General features: G+C 42.1%; 1 protein-coding gene across 2 annotated transcripts in view; it reads left to right on the top strand.

Moving 5' to 3' along the window:
• Positions 1-12,865, top strand: part of TERB2 (telomere repeat binding bouquet formation protein 2) — a 446,275-nt gene that overhangs the window by 270,191 nt on the left and 163,219 nt on the right. For both annotated transcript variants that reach the window (XM_078684969.1, XM_078684968.1), the window contains exon 5: positions 11,167-11,252. In XM_078684969.1, the coding sequence (XP_078541095.1) occupies positions 11,167-11,252 (86 nt within the window). The remainder of the gene's footprint in view (positions 1-11,166; positions 11,253-12,865) is intronic.

Below are 12,865 nucleotides of genomic sequence, written 5' to 3'. Positions count from 1 at the left end.
TACATACATATATGTGGAGCGAGATATATGTGTTTTATACATATATATTTTTATATTGTTTCCGGGGTCCCGCACATGGGCGGGAATATTCAGTGCTTATGACTTTGATGAGGATACCCCTGGAAGAGAACTAGGATTACAGGTAAGTAACTTATCCTTACTTGTAAAATATCCAATTCAAAAATCCTCAAATCCAATTACAATGATGCAGCAGAGAAAAAGAGTGATCTTTCCAGCTCAAAATCCAAAGGCAGAATGACCAGGAGATGGACAAAGCACCGAGAGGAGCCTGCTGGACAGGAACAGGAAGTTGGAGATTCGGTGGCACTTCCTCCCTCTCCCCACCTTTTTAAAAAAGGACTCCTTGCACAAAAAAGAACAGCCAAATGTCAATCTGAGTTTTTTTCATCCAAATCATCACTTCCAGAAGGTTTCATGCTCCTAGAGCTGATATTCTTCTCCAAATTGAAAATTTCACATGTTCGAGTTCTCGAGCTTCACATTACTTCCGCCGGCGCGTCCAAAATGACTTGATCGCGTTCTCTCGCTCCCTGTCGCGTTGGATATGACGTGTTTGGGTTCTCTCGCTCCTTGTCGCGTTCAATATGAAGTGTCCGCGTCCTCATGCTCTTGCTCGCGGTGGAGAATGACGTGTTCGAGAACTCAATCATCTCATACTCTCGCGGTGCATGATCGCAAGAAGAAAGACGTGATCGCGCGGCGAATGACGTGATCCAATGACGTTAATGCGGGCGTGAACTCTCGAGAGAGAGAGTGCAAAATGGCTACCACAATCCAGCATCTTGTGGAGAACGCGACCGGATCGGGAAAACTTGTCGGTGAACGCGGGGATGCAGGTAAAGCGATCGCGTGCGCGCAAGAATGTAGTTAGCGAATATATAAGAATATATAGCGCAAGCAAGACAAAAATTTCCGAAAAGATGCGGATTGCGGAAATGTTGACATTTTTCGTGCTCTCCGCGGAACGTGAAAATGTCAAATTATCGCAATTTCCGCGAGCGGAACTGAATTTGCACCCAGGCCTAATGGAGACTTTTTGCCGTAGTACTTCCAGATAGAACTGGGGTGATTTCTTTAGTGTTGTTGCTGGTAGAGGGGATAATTGACTCTGAGACAGTATCCATTTTTTGCAGCATTCAAAACCCATTTGTTATATTTGTCCACTCTTCCAGGTAAGATGCTATGCTACCCCCTACCAGAGCGTGTAACTGAGGAGAAGAAAGAAGACACCCATTGCTTTCCATCGGTGTTTGGTTAGTGGCTTGAGCAGGTTGCTGTTGACCTCCTCTGCCTCTTTACTGATATCTTTGTTGTGGCTGTTATTGCCTCCCTTGGGGCCAAAGAGGGATTTGACACCTTCAATGGAAACATCGGCAGTCGTAGGGCCTATAGAAATGTCTCCTATATTCTTTTTTTTTTTTTCCTCCAGGCCTACGACCTGAAGAGTGTTGAGTTTTGTATTCATGCGAGACGTGATCATTAGCATTGGGAACCACATAAAGTGTTCCCTGAAAAAGACAGGATCTAGTATTGAGCTTCAGGCTTCAGCACTGTGAGTCTGATCCAGTGGTGTAGAGCTAAACCGTGACAGTATCCATGTGCTGCAGGGATGGAGGTATCCGCTGCAGCACCGATGATCTGGTTGGATACCATTATACCGTTCTTACCAATTTCTCTCCAATCTTGATGTCTGTCTCTGAAAGGACTCCTAAGATTTGCTGAATAGAGTCCTAGAGTGACCGGTTATATCTTCATAGTAACAGTTCAATTGCCATGCTCTTTTCTGCCCACCAAGTCTAACTTCTTACTTTCCTTATGAGGAGGAACACTAGAAGAAGGGGCCATAGCATGAAGTTTGCGGGCTGCAGAAAGGATGAGAGTCCAGTGTGGGATCCAATGCAAAGAAATAATATATCTTTATCCGGTGATCTGTACTTTTTCTGTAGGCTGCATTGTGCAGCCTTAGTAGATGTGGAATTCAGGAATACATCCATTGCTGGTTCTATGAGACCTGGAACAATAGCTATGTTCTAGAGACAGGCCATTGGTGCAGTGTCTAACAGACTACCTATGTGGAGACTGTGGTAGTTGGCATGTCAATATTTTTAATTTTTAACACCCCTGATAAGAACCTCCAGAAAGGTGTTAATATCATCAACAGGAGAGATCATCGCTTTAGGTGACTGTCAGTCTATGAGAATATACACTAAAAGAAGTACTAATTTGACCTTCAAGACCTCGATCGGGATTGATCTTAGCACATATCTAGTGTGATCATCGAGGAGATCTAGAACGGTAATGATGACTATGGAATCTTGACATTGTTCACGACCTAGACCTGGTACGAGGTCTAGCATGATGTAAAAAAGATCTAGAGTACCTTGGGGGAGATGCAACTAGTACAGGTGACTGTGATAACTGAAAAGGACTGGCTGGCAGACTAGGTAGTGGGTTTACCAGTAAAATAACCAGTTGTGGAGGAGGAGAAGACTCAGACAGAATTTGGGGGAGTGGGGAAGGCATGGTACATGGAGAATCCACTATGATGACTGGAGAAGCTGTTCTGGGTGGAGTGTAGGCTCTGTAGTACTCGGAAACCAATTCTGATTGGAGCCTGCGAGATTTCATGCACAAAGCCATTCCGCTTTCTTCTCCTATGTAGTGGAATAATGTCTTAATGTCGAAGTTTGTGGTAACGACTGATGTCTTGATGTAGAAGTACCTCTCTACAGTCACCTCCTCCTTGATGTCATGTGTGACCTCGACGTTAAACTTGATGAAGAGCAAGTAGGTACTGTACCTCTTCTTAGCGTCTATGTCCTCAACATCAAATGGTGACGTCATGTCTCCCCGGATTTTCTCTTTTTGGATTTTCCCATACAAGACTCCTCAGAGGGTGAGATAGGGGGATGTATGACATTACAACGCCTGCTTTTACATCGCGGTTTTTACAACGCATGCTGTTACAACGCATAGCGCTTTGGGGTGCTGGATAGTGAATAGTTTAATTTACTATTCCAATTCCAGTCCTCTTGGATAGTAGGGAAGGTGTTGGATAGTAAATTAAATCTATTCCCTATCCTAGAGTGCCCCCCCAGCGCAATGAGTTGTAATGGTTTGCGTTGTAAAAGTTGCGATGTAAAAGCACTGCGTGGTAAAAGTTGCGTTGTAAAGGATGTTTCCCGAGATAGGGGCACTGGTAGAGGGAACAGTCTCTCCTCGCCTCTCAGATGTCTCTACAGCCAAGGAATCTTACTTTCTTCGGCGCTCTACTTGACCATGCTGGCACATTCTTTCTTTCTCTCTCTCTCTCTCTCGCGATCTCTCTCTTCTCTTACCCACCCCTCCACCCACCGCTATGACTACATGTCTTTGGATCATGTATATCTGGCAAACAGGGATGGCATTTGGCAAAAAACATTGATATATTTCCCTGGCAGGAAAATGTTGTGAAATACTCTTGACCCAGATGTTGAGTAAACCACTTTTGAAATGGTTTTGATGAAAAATTGTAAGTGAAAAAGCCTTAAAAAGGGCAGAACTCTGCTCCAGGATTCTGTCACCAGGACCCGGAAAAAAAAGCTGTTTAAACTGCCACCTGCAGGGCAAGATGGGACAGTGGAGGCCAGGTTGCCCTTAAAGGTGCAGTGTTCTATTTTCATTGTTTTCCATGTTGTAGCCTATGCTGTTATATTGCCGTATCCGTCTCTATTATTTAAAAGAAAGTAAAAAAGAGTTAGTGAAAGATTTTTTTTTTAGGTCAATTTTGCTTATTTTGAATGACTGATAAAGTCTGTTTGTTTTTCTTCCCTCTTTTAAAGTAAATTAATGGAATTGGCAACATGGTCTGTCGTAAGGCTGTATCAAACTTTATTTTTTTTGTCACATATAACTCTTGCCCCTTCTAAAGTAAGACGAAGACACTGTGATTTTAAAAGAAGTCCTCTGGTGTCCTCACACATTCTCAGGATTGCTTTGTGCTTATCATTATCAATTTGGATGCCCTGAGAGAGAACAATGACATATTCATTCAGGTATTTTAAAGTGAGAAATTAAAGTAATATACTTTATTGCAACCAAGTAGGCCCTCCTTATAAGTGACAACTTCTTTTCAGTTCGGCCGGTATAGCAGTTAACATCGCCTTTGAAATTATGAGATTCTTAGCTTCAATGCATATCTGTTTATTTTCACCTAAAGAGCCCAGCTGCTAAAAGTAGTTGAAATCTCCAGATGTAAGTCGATGCATTGAGAAATTATTTATTTCTAGACTTTCACCACCCATGGATTTACCGGGAACCTCAGAATCCACAGCTCTGGTTGTGGAGAATACCAGTCCATTTATCAAGACCCTAGTAAATGGACCTACAGAGTTACATATTTTCAACTGTGGGTATGGCCTCTTGCTGGGAAATGCAAACAGATAGGTTGGTACTTTAAGCATAGTTCATTTTCATCATTAAAAATAACATTTGTAGTTTTTAGGTCTCGCTAGACGAAAGCAAAAGCAAAGCTTTTGCTGTCTGCGAGACAACTTATGTTGTTACTTTTGGGGGAATGTGGACAGCAGACTGCCACGCGCTTTTTGAGGCAGAGATTTGACCTCGTGGGCGCACACGCCCAGCCCGGCGCCGTGCACATCCCCTGCCTGGTGCGCGCTCTTCAATGAATGAAAGTGAAACTGGCTGCAGTGCCTCGCATCCATGCCGCGTTAGTGTCTTTCCCGTTTATTTCCCTCCGCTTCTCTCGTGTCCCCTTCCCTCCGCTTCTCTCATGTCCCCTTCCCTCCGCCTCTCTCGTGTCCCCTTCCCTCAGCGTCTCTCTCGCCTGCATCCTTCCCTCGGCGTCTCTCGCCTCCCCTTCTGTAGTTTACTGTCCTCCCTCTGCCTAAGGCTCTCTCCAGGTCCTTTCCCTACCTGCCTCTCCATGCTCCGCTCTCTGTCTCGTGGGCCGCGGTGCTCCTCTATCTCTTCGGTGTCGTTTCCCGTCCTAGCTGCTAACTTTCCACTGCAGGAAGTCGCCGCTGCCCCGTCCTCGGCTCCAGCAGTGCCCCACCCTCTTAACTTCATGTCCCTCCCTTAGCTCCTACCTGCGAACTCCTCCCCTCTCCCTATCTCTCCCACCCCCTGGCGTCCCGGCTCCCAGGCTCTCCCAGCAGTGTCTCCACGACTCTGCGACATGGGGCAGTAGCTGCTGGTTGAAGCAGATCCCGGAGAGCTGTAGAGTGCTTAGAGTTATGTGTTCTGTTCTTTGATGTTACTTGCACGTGCAGTTAGTTCTGACAGCTCACACGTGCTGTATGTTCTGTATTTGTGGTCGCGCATCTCTTGAAGAATGTTTATCTTCAAGAGATGCATTTCTCGAGGCGTCTTCAACCAGTAGCTTCCAACTGTGGCTTTAGGCACTTATGCAGTTGGAGGTTGCTGAGTGCAGACGTGCTCCTGTGGATACGCTGACTTTGTGGAAATACATCTTTCTATTCAACCTGTTCGCCTGCATAAATAAATAAATAAAATAAATAAATTCGTGTGTGTCTTGGCGCGATCACCAAATCCAGCCTCTGCCTCACAGAATGAGCCGTGTTTACAGAATGTTGATCATTGTAACCACCCGCTGAATAACGCACAGCAGGAATTAACACATCTGGGCAAGGCTGGGCAAATCACTTAATCTCCCCGTGCCTAATAATAATGAATGTGTCTCTTGTAACGTTACTGGTGCTTGTGTAAAGCGCTCTGATACTCTATACCTTTGAGTCAAGTTTGCGCTATATAAAACGCTAAAAACAAACACCAACATTTCCATGAGACCTGTCCCGGTGTGTGCATTATCATGCAGTTAAGGTATAGAAGATGCATGCACAGTACTGCTGTCTGTCGCATGGTTTTCTCTTGTCCATCTTCCCGTTTTGAAATCCGTACCACCTTCTTCATTGCGCTTTATGCACTTTATGTACTTTCGGCAGTGCAAAGATAATACGTCTCCTCTATCACAATGTGTGTGCTGGTGTTAGGATGCGCCACACTGACATTCCAGGCCTATTTTACCCAGTGTGCAAACAACAACTGGTTTAAATATGTTCTCTCAATGTTTCAAGTTTTATTACAAATGTCACAAAAAGATGTTAATATTTCACTTCTGTTCTTGGATTTTCATAGCAATAAAATACACTGAACATAATCTTTACAAAAGTTTAAGCTATTGCCATTATGAATTACAATAACTTTTATTTAAGTATTAATTATTTAAAAAAATTAACAGCCATTGTTATTTGTAATATCAATACATCTAAGTCACGTAAATAAAACACATATTGCATTACAAATGCTATAGGTGCCACATTTGTGAAAGTTATAACTATTGGCATTGTAAATGACAAAGCTATTAATTTCGCTATTCCCAAAACCAACACATACATAAAAAATTTGTCATTTACAATACCAATAGCTCAATCTTTCCTAATGCGAGACCTATTGCATTGCAAATGCTTGTTATTCTTTTGCTGGTAGCTGGCATGGCTCTGGACAAGAGTAAATCCGTATAAAATGTTTAGACCATTGTTTCATGGTGATGTCATTACATGCAACCTTAGTACGAGTCGTGAGCTTGTTGCATCTTGAATGAGGAAACGCTTTCAACGTCCCCTTCGCTCGCATCTTAATCCAGAAGCTGCAAAGGCTTAAACATAAAGGAGGACCTAGTATGTAGCCCAAGAAGTTTAAGTATTAACCACTGAGTGTCTATCTCCACTTTCGAAACAGCATATTGACTTAGAGAGGCTTTTTCTTATTTAGTAAAGATTATATTGATCTTGTATTCCTTTTTGCCCTATATATTGGTACTCTAAGTTCCAGCCAGAAGCCTGTGACATATGCATTTCAGAAAATTGCCTGGATTCGTAGGGCCCAAGATGCGGAATGGCTTGTCCGAATAGCTCTTTCTAATTACAGAAGCTTTAAAAAAATGATTTGTTATATTAAGATTCTGGCTGCACTACTTAGCACTATTCTTCAGTGCCAAGGTGCGCTATAAAAGTTCATGCTAAAAAATAAACTCAATAACCAGTAGCACATTTTCCTCTTAAGGAAGTGCTTAAATTAGAATACACTGGGCAGACATGCCTGTCTAAAGCTTCAGGAGATGTAATAAAGTAGCCATATAAATCATCATTCTCATGTCATATTTTCTACGGGGCATTTAGAATTCTGTGTCAAAAGTAAGGAAGAGCCTTTACTGGATTATGAGTTTCTGGCCAGACTAACCATATCACATTTCTCTAATGAAAAGACTGACATCCACATAAGTACAGTAATGGAGCTCACATATACAGACAAAGTCATTGGTACCTACTCTCTGCTTGAAGATAGCAAAACTGACCTTACCAGGAGAACGAAGACATGCATTTAACTGAATAATCAAAAACCAATTAACATTTTGTAAAGGACCATAAAGACCCCAGTTATTGACGGATTGGCACTAGATGCACATAGATTAGGTTTTTACACTTATAGTCATAAAAAGCATGTTTCTATCATAACAGGCTTATTTTTCTTGTTACTGACGATTGATTGAAACTTCCTACGTCTTTGCAGGCACCTTCTTCAGGACTGTCTTTAGAGCTCATTTAAAATGCTGCGAGCCTGCAGGTTGTAACTCAAAGGAGAAGATTATTGCTAGGAAATTATTTCATGAATGATCCTAGAATAAAATGACAACATTAAAATATGCTACCTTATGTGAAGTTACAATTCTTACTTTACTGTATTAAGTATGCAGCAAAACAAAATATCATACATTAATGGCATTTCTCAAAACTCCAGGTAGGTGAACAACAAGACATGTGATACCAACAGCCAAACAGCTGCTCACCTGCACTACAAAGTCCTCTACTCCATGTCTATCTGCACGCCCTTTTTTAAAAAATGAGGTCAAATAGTTCATTTTAAAGCACAATTTTGTTGATTTTCTTAAAAACCATTAGATCCAGAAAGGGTAACCATGAAATATTTAAGCACGCTAATGATATGCTCAATATTGCCACCATTTTTCTTGCCGTGCAGGTCAGATACATCCACCAGGTTTGGCCGGGTCATGCATTTAGTTTGGGACTTAGTCTTTTTAGTGGAAGTCTTTTTCTGGAAGTCAAAATCCTTCAGTGGGGCATGGGCTGTATCCATGAAAGTTGGCATGAAATCGGGAAGGCATTGGGGGAGATACAGCTGAAGCCATTGGTTTTAATGATAAACTCAGAGTGGGAGAAATTCAAACTTCGCGTCTGGAGAAATGCTCCCACCGGTCGGATACATTTGGCACCTTCACACGGTCAAGATTTCTACTTTCGTACTTGGGGCATGATTTTAGATCCGTGCGGATGGATTATTTAGTCACAGCAGTGACGGATATTCCGTCCGCCGAAATATAAATCCAATAGGATATAATTATATTTATATTTCGGCAGAAGGGATATCTGTCACCGTTGTGACAGAGTAACCCGTCTGCTGAGATCGAAACCAGGCCCTCGGTCTCTTTTTCGGAGCTCTCCAGTAGGACAAGACTACGAGTTGTGTCCGATGTGGGTTCCATGAGGCCAAGTAGCTTTTCATCGAGGTCCTGCTTAAACCGATTTACTGCTGCGGAGAAGCTCCAAGTGGGGGGAACCTGTTTCTTCAGCCCAGCGAGATTGCTCATTGGACTGATTGGCTTTGCAGGTCTGTCCTGGTTTTTCTTGGAGTTCAAACAGTTAGATGCAGCTAACAGTTCCACATTCTCAGGAACAACACTTGGGGGTCAAGACTCACTTTAGCAGAGGGCACCAGCAAGGCCCAGGTCAAGTCCAATTGGAACTGGTCTGCTGGAAGTTCTAGGACAAAGCCTCCTGTAACAGTTATATGTCCCTGTAGTCAAACAGACCACCCAACTGACTCTTGGAGTCCAGTTCTTTTCCATGTATATATGAGGGGGCCGGTCACAGGCAGCAGAGCCAGTCTGCTTCAGTTCTTCCTCTGGTCCAGTAGTGTTTTGAAGAAGATATCTTTGGGTGCCATATTTATGTTTCGTACTAATAATAATAATAATAATAATAATAGGGAAACTTATAAAGCGCCTGGTTACGGACACCGGCGTGTCCCCGCGTTGTGGTAAGTGGAAACAGCATGCCCTCAACTATGCTCACTGCGCCTCAGCTACCGCACAAACAGATGAGTCTTGAGTTTTCCCATGAACCTTGCCTCTGATGGTTCCAGGCGAAGCTCCAGCGGGAGTTTATTCCAGCTCCTTGCAACCAGGAGCCGGAAAGACCTGCCCCCCATATGGGCCTTTTTAATTTTAGGAATCACTAACAGGCCAGTACCTGTGGATCTAAGGGACCGAGCCGGTCTGTACTGTGTAATAAGACTCTGTAAAGGCCCCGTTGCTCTGCCCCCAATAATACAGTGACACATGCACAGGGCCTTAAACTCAATTCTTCTCCTGACTGGGAGCCAGTGCAGAGCCTGCAGCGCGGCCTTCGAAGCAGCTCTCCTTGGGAAGGTGGTGATTCGTGTCCCCTCCCTTAACAATATGGGTAAAGGTTCCCAAGGGTAACCCTGCCCACTTTTGCTAAATTTCTTATGCGCCCTATTACTAACAGCCCTATAGTGCCACTTACTAACGAAATCCAAGATGGAGAAACCCTTCTTCCCTTGGGCTGAGCCTGTATGCCCACACAGAGATGTGATTAGAATATTGAAGCAGCCCTTCCTTGTTGTCATTCCAAACAAGTTTGTGGACAGCTTTCCGTACCACTATGTTTGGTGCCTGCCTGACAGGGAGGACAAAGGAAGGGGCCTGTTGAGGTGTTTTCTGACATCTGTTTGTGACAAGGAGGCCCCTTTGAAGTTGCCAGGAGAACAGAACCACTCCCACACTCAGGCCATTGTCTCTGCATTGGGAGCAGTTTTCACACCTCATCGGTGCTTTTTACTAGCTGGGTGACAGCTGGAGGGCTAATAAAAATGACTAGCAAAGAAAATGTAACGTTCTAAACATTACCGTTTAATAATATTTATTAATAATCTGACTCCACCTTAGAGTTGGGCTATTCATAAACCATAAAATAGTGGTTTAATCGTATTTCTATCTGGTCCCAATCCAGAGATAGCAAAATTAATATTGCTTTTCAGTGTTTCTCCATTTGCAACCTAGACTTGCTACAGTAAAAGTATCTTTTAGTTTCTAGTCACAGTAAAGACATGTTAACTTTACATTTCTACATGTTCTACTTTTAAATACCATGCTGCCTGCTTTATTGACTTCACGGCCTAAATTTGGGTGATATTAATATTTAAAATGAAGGTTTTCTCCTGTGAAAAAGGGTTTATTTTGACAGATCAGCCTGGAGGTTTAAACTGCAGCTGCCAAGCTACAGTGGCCGTCCTGGAGTGATGTTTGATGTGATGACAGGCCTGGATGTTTGATGTGATGGCAGGCCTGGAGTGATGTTTGCCTAGTCACACCAATCACAGCACAGTAGTGCATTGGGTGTATTTTTGGGCACTGTATAATATGGCTTTATAGTAAACTTAAATGTGCCAATTAGGAGTTGGCCAATTTCAACGTATTTTAGGGATCAGGCACATGCACTAGAGCCTAGTTAGCAGTGTCCCAGTGCGCAGAGTCAAAAAAACATGAGCATCAGTCCACAAAATGTAGAGGTTTAACTAGCAAAAAAGAGGCACTTTCTCACACTATTAGTCTATCCTTCCATCTTTTTTTCTTTGCTATTGCATACCATGAATTCCCCATCTTTTGAACGTTCATGTTTAATATTTGTTATTGTTGTGTTAGAAAATACTTTTGTTCTAAAAAATGTTCAAGGATCTCTTCACCTTGTTCTGTGTACACCACAGTAACATCGTCAGGTTTAGTGTGCTTTATAAAACTTCATAAATTAAGAAAAATAAATATACTTACCTGAAGATTTCAGAAATTAATAGTGATATACATAGGAAGTGGAAGAGCCTAGTGGTGTGCGTGTGATTGCATCTTTAAAGCTTCAAAGCAAAGTTTCACATCCATTTTATAAGAAATTTTGATCAGCTGAAGAAGCGTATTATCAAACAACAGTACTCTTATTTCAGAAAATTATATTTCCTCTTTCTTAACTTTAGGAAAGTAAAATTACAAATGTGAGACAGGATTCCAGGAAAATTGAGAAAGATCACCTTCCAGTGTGTAAGAAAACAGGGAATGAAAGGTATTTCTTAAATGGTTATTGTTTTATTCTTAAGGCAGAGATATAAGACAAGTTTGCTGTACTTGTTTCCATTAAGATAAAGCATAGTGGTCATCTTGTGCTTACATCTTACAATTTCAACAGTTACGATGCATATGTTTTAATTGGACGCCGATAAATTCAACACTTGTATTAAAATTTCTGATGCATATTTCTGACTGACGAGTCCTCACCTTTAGAATATCCCTAGGTTCCAGACTGGATAAGAAGAAATTTACAGCAATGCTCACACACACCCATAAATGCCATTATGTGGTTCCATGATGACTCAGTACCTACCTGGAGGTGACCGATCAGAGCGGTCTATAAGCACCACCTCTGCACGCTGTTGTCAATATCTTTCTTTCCATGCCCCAAGACCCAGATCCAGAACTCAACTCTCAACTTTCTCAGTCTTCCAATAACTTCAGATTTTAACTTCAAGGGACAAATGTCTCCCCTGAAAATGACAGGATTTAAGCCAAGACTGCAAGAAGCAGATGTCAGTCGTGGACACTCTTGATGTGTAACACAAAAACGCAATTTTACAAAAGAGGTTCCTGGGGAGAATTTTTACTGACCCTATGTCTCCAATCCCCAAATTATATATGAAAAACCCAAGAGCAGACTACCGGTCAAAGTGCATAAACCAAACAGATACCCTGATAGAAAAAGGACACCAAGCAATCACAAATTAAATCACACCGGGTCGAGAAAAAGATCCCATCAACCCACCACGCTGGCGGTGCATCATCGCCTGGGAGCTGGTGACAATAAATCGGTGCAGTTCACCCCTGGTTCGGGGGATTGTGCTGCACTAGATTTTAGAACTAATAGTTGGCCCAGCCAAGTGTGATCTCAAAAGTGGTGCTGATAGTTTGCAGTGCAAAGTGAATGTGAAAATTAAAAATGGCTACCAGGACAAAAAATATGTTTAATAGGGATTGTCCTAGTGTCAAGAGTAAAACCAGAGCCTGATAGTTTGAGAATATAACTATCTTATAGCAATAGGGGAAAAGGTCAACATGTTTCAGCCGTAAAGGTAATAGTGTTATTTATTTAGTGTTATGTTAGTATAGCTGTGTCACAACTTACTGATACAACATGCTATTCTTAATTGGAAAATAACCTTAAAATGGTTAGACAGTGGATATATAATATATGTACTTGAAAGTGGACAAACCTTGATATCCCTGACTATATAGGAAAGTACACAATATTTAATTTTTCACCAGGCAGGTCCATTATATCAGGCATTGTTTCACCAACAGAGAAACTCTCTGAATTCTTAGATGTGTTTCTAAGGCCATATGTAATGATTCTTGCCTCACACGTTCGCGATACTAAACATATTTTGAATCTAATGAATAATGTAACATGGAAAGATGACATGACACTGGTGACATTGTTTGTAGTGTGCAATAATATTGCCTGTGACCGCCGATTATATGCTTTCTGGGGTCGGAGTGGTTCAAGATGGAAAGTCAAGATACATTATTAGTTTATAGATGTATTAATGATTAGGACTGGTAATGAAATGAGATTACACATATTTGACTAATATCGAAACTAACAATGAGCTTTACTCTGACCCA

The sequence above is a fragment of the Lissotriton helveticus genome, chromosome 3_2, assembly GCF_964261635.1.
Source record: "Lissotriton helveticus chromosome 3_2, aLisHel1.1, whole genome shotgun sequence".
NCBI lineage: Eukaryota > Metazoa > Chordata > Amphibia > Caudata > Salamandridae > Lissotriton > Lissotriton helveticus.
This window is presented reverse-complemented; position numbering and strand designations above follow the sequence as displayed.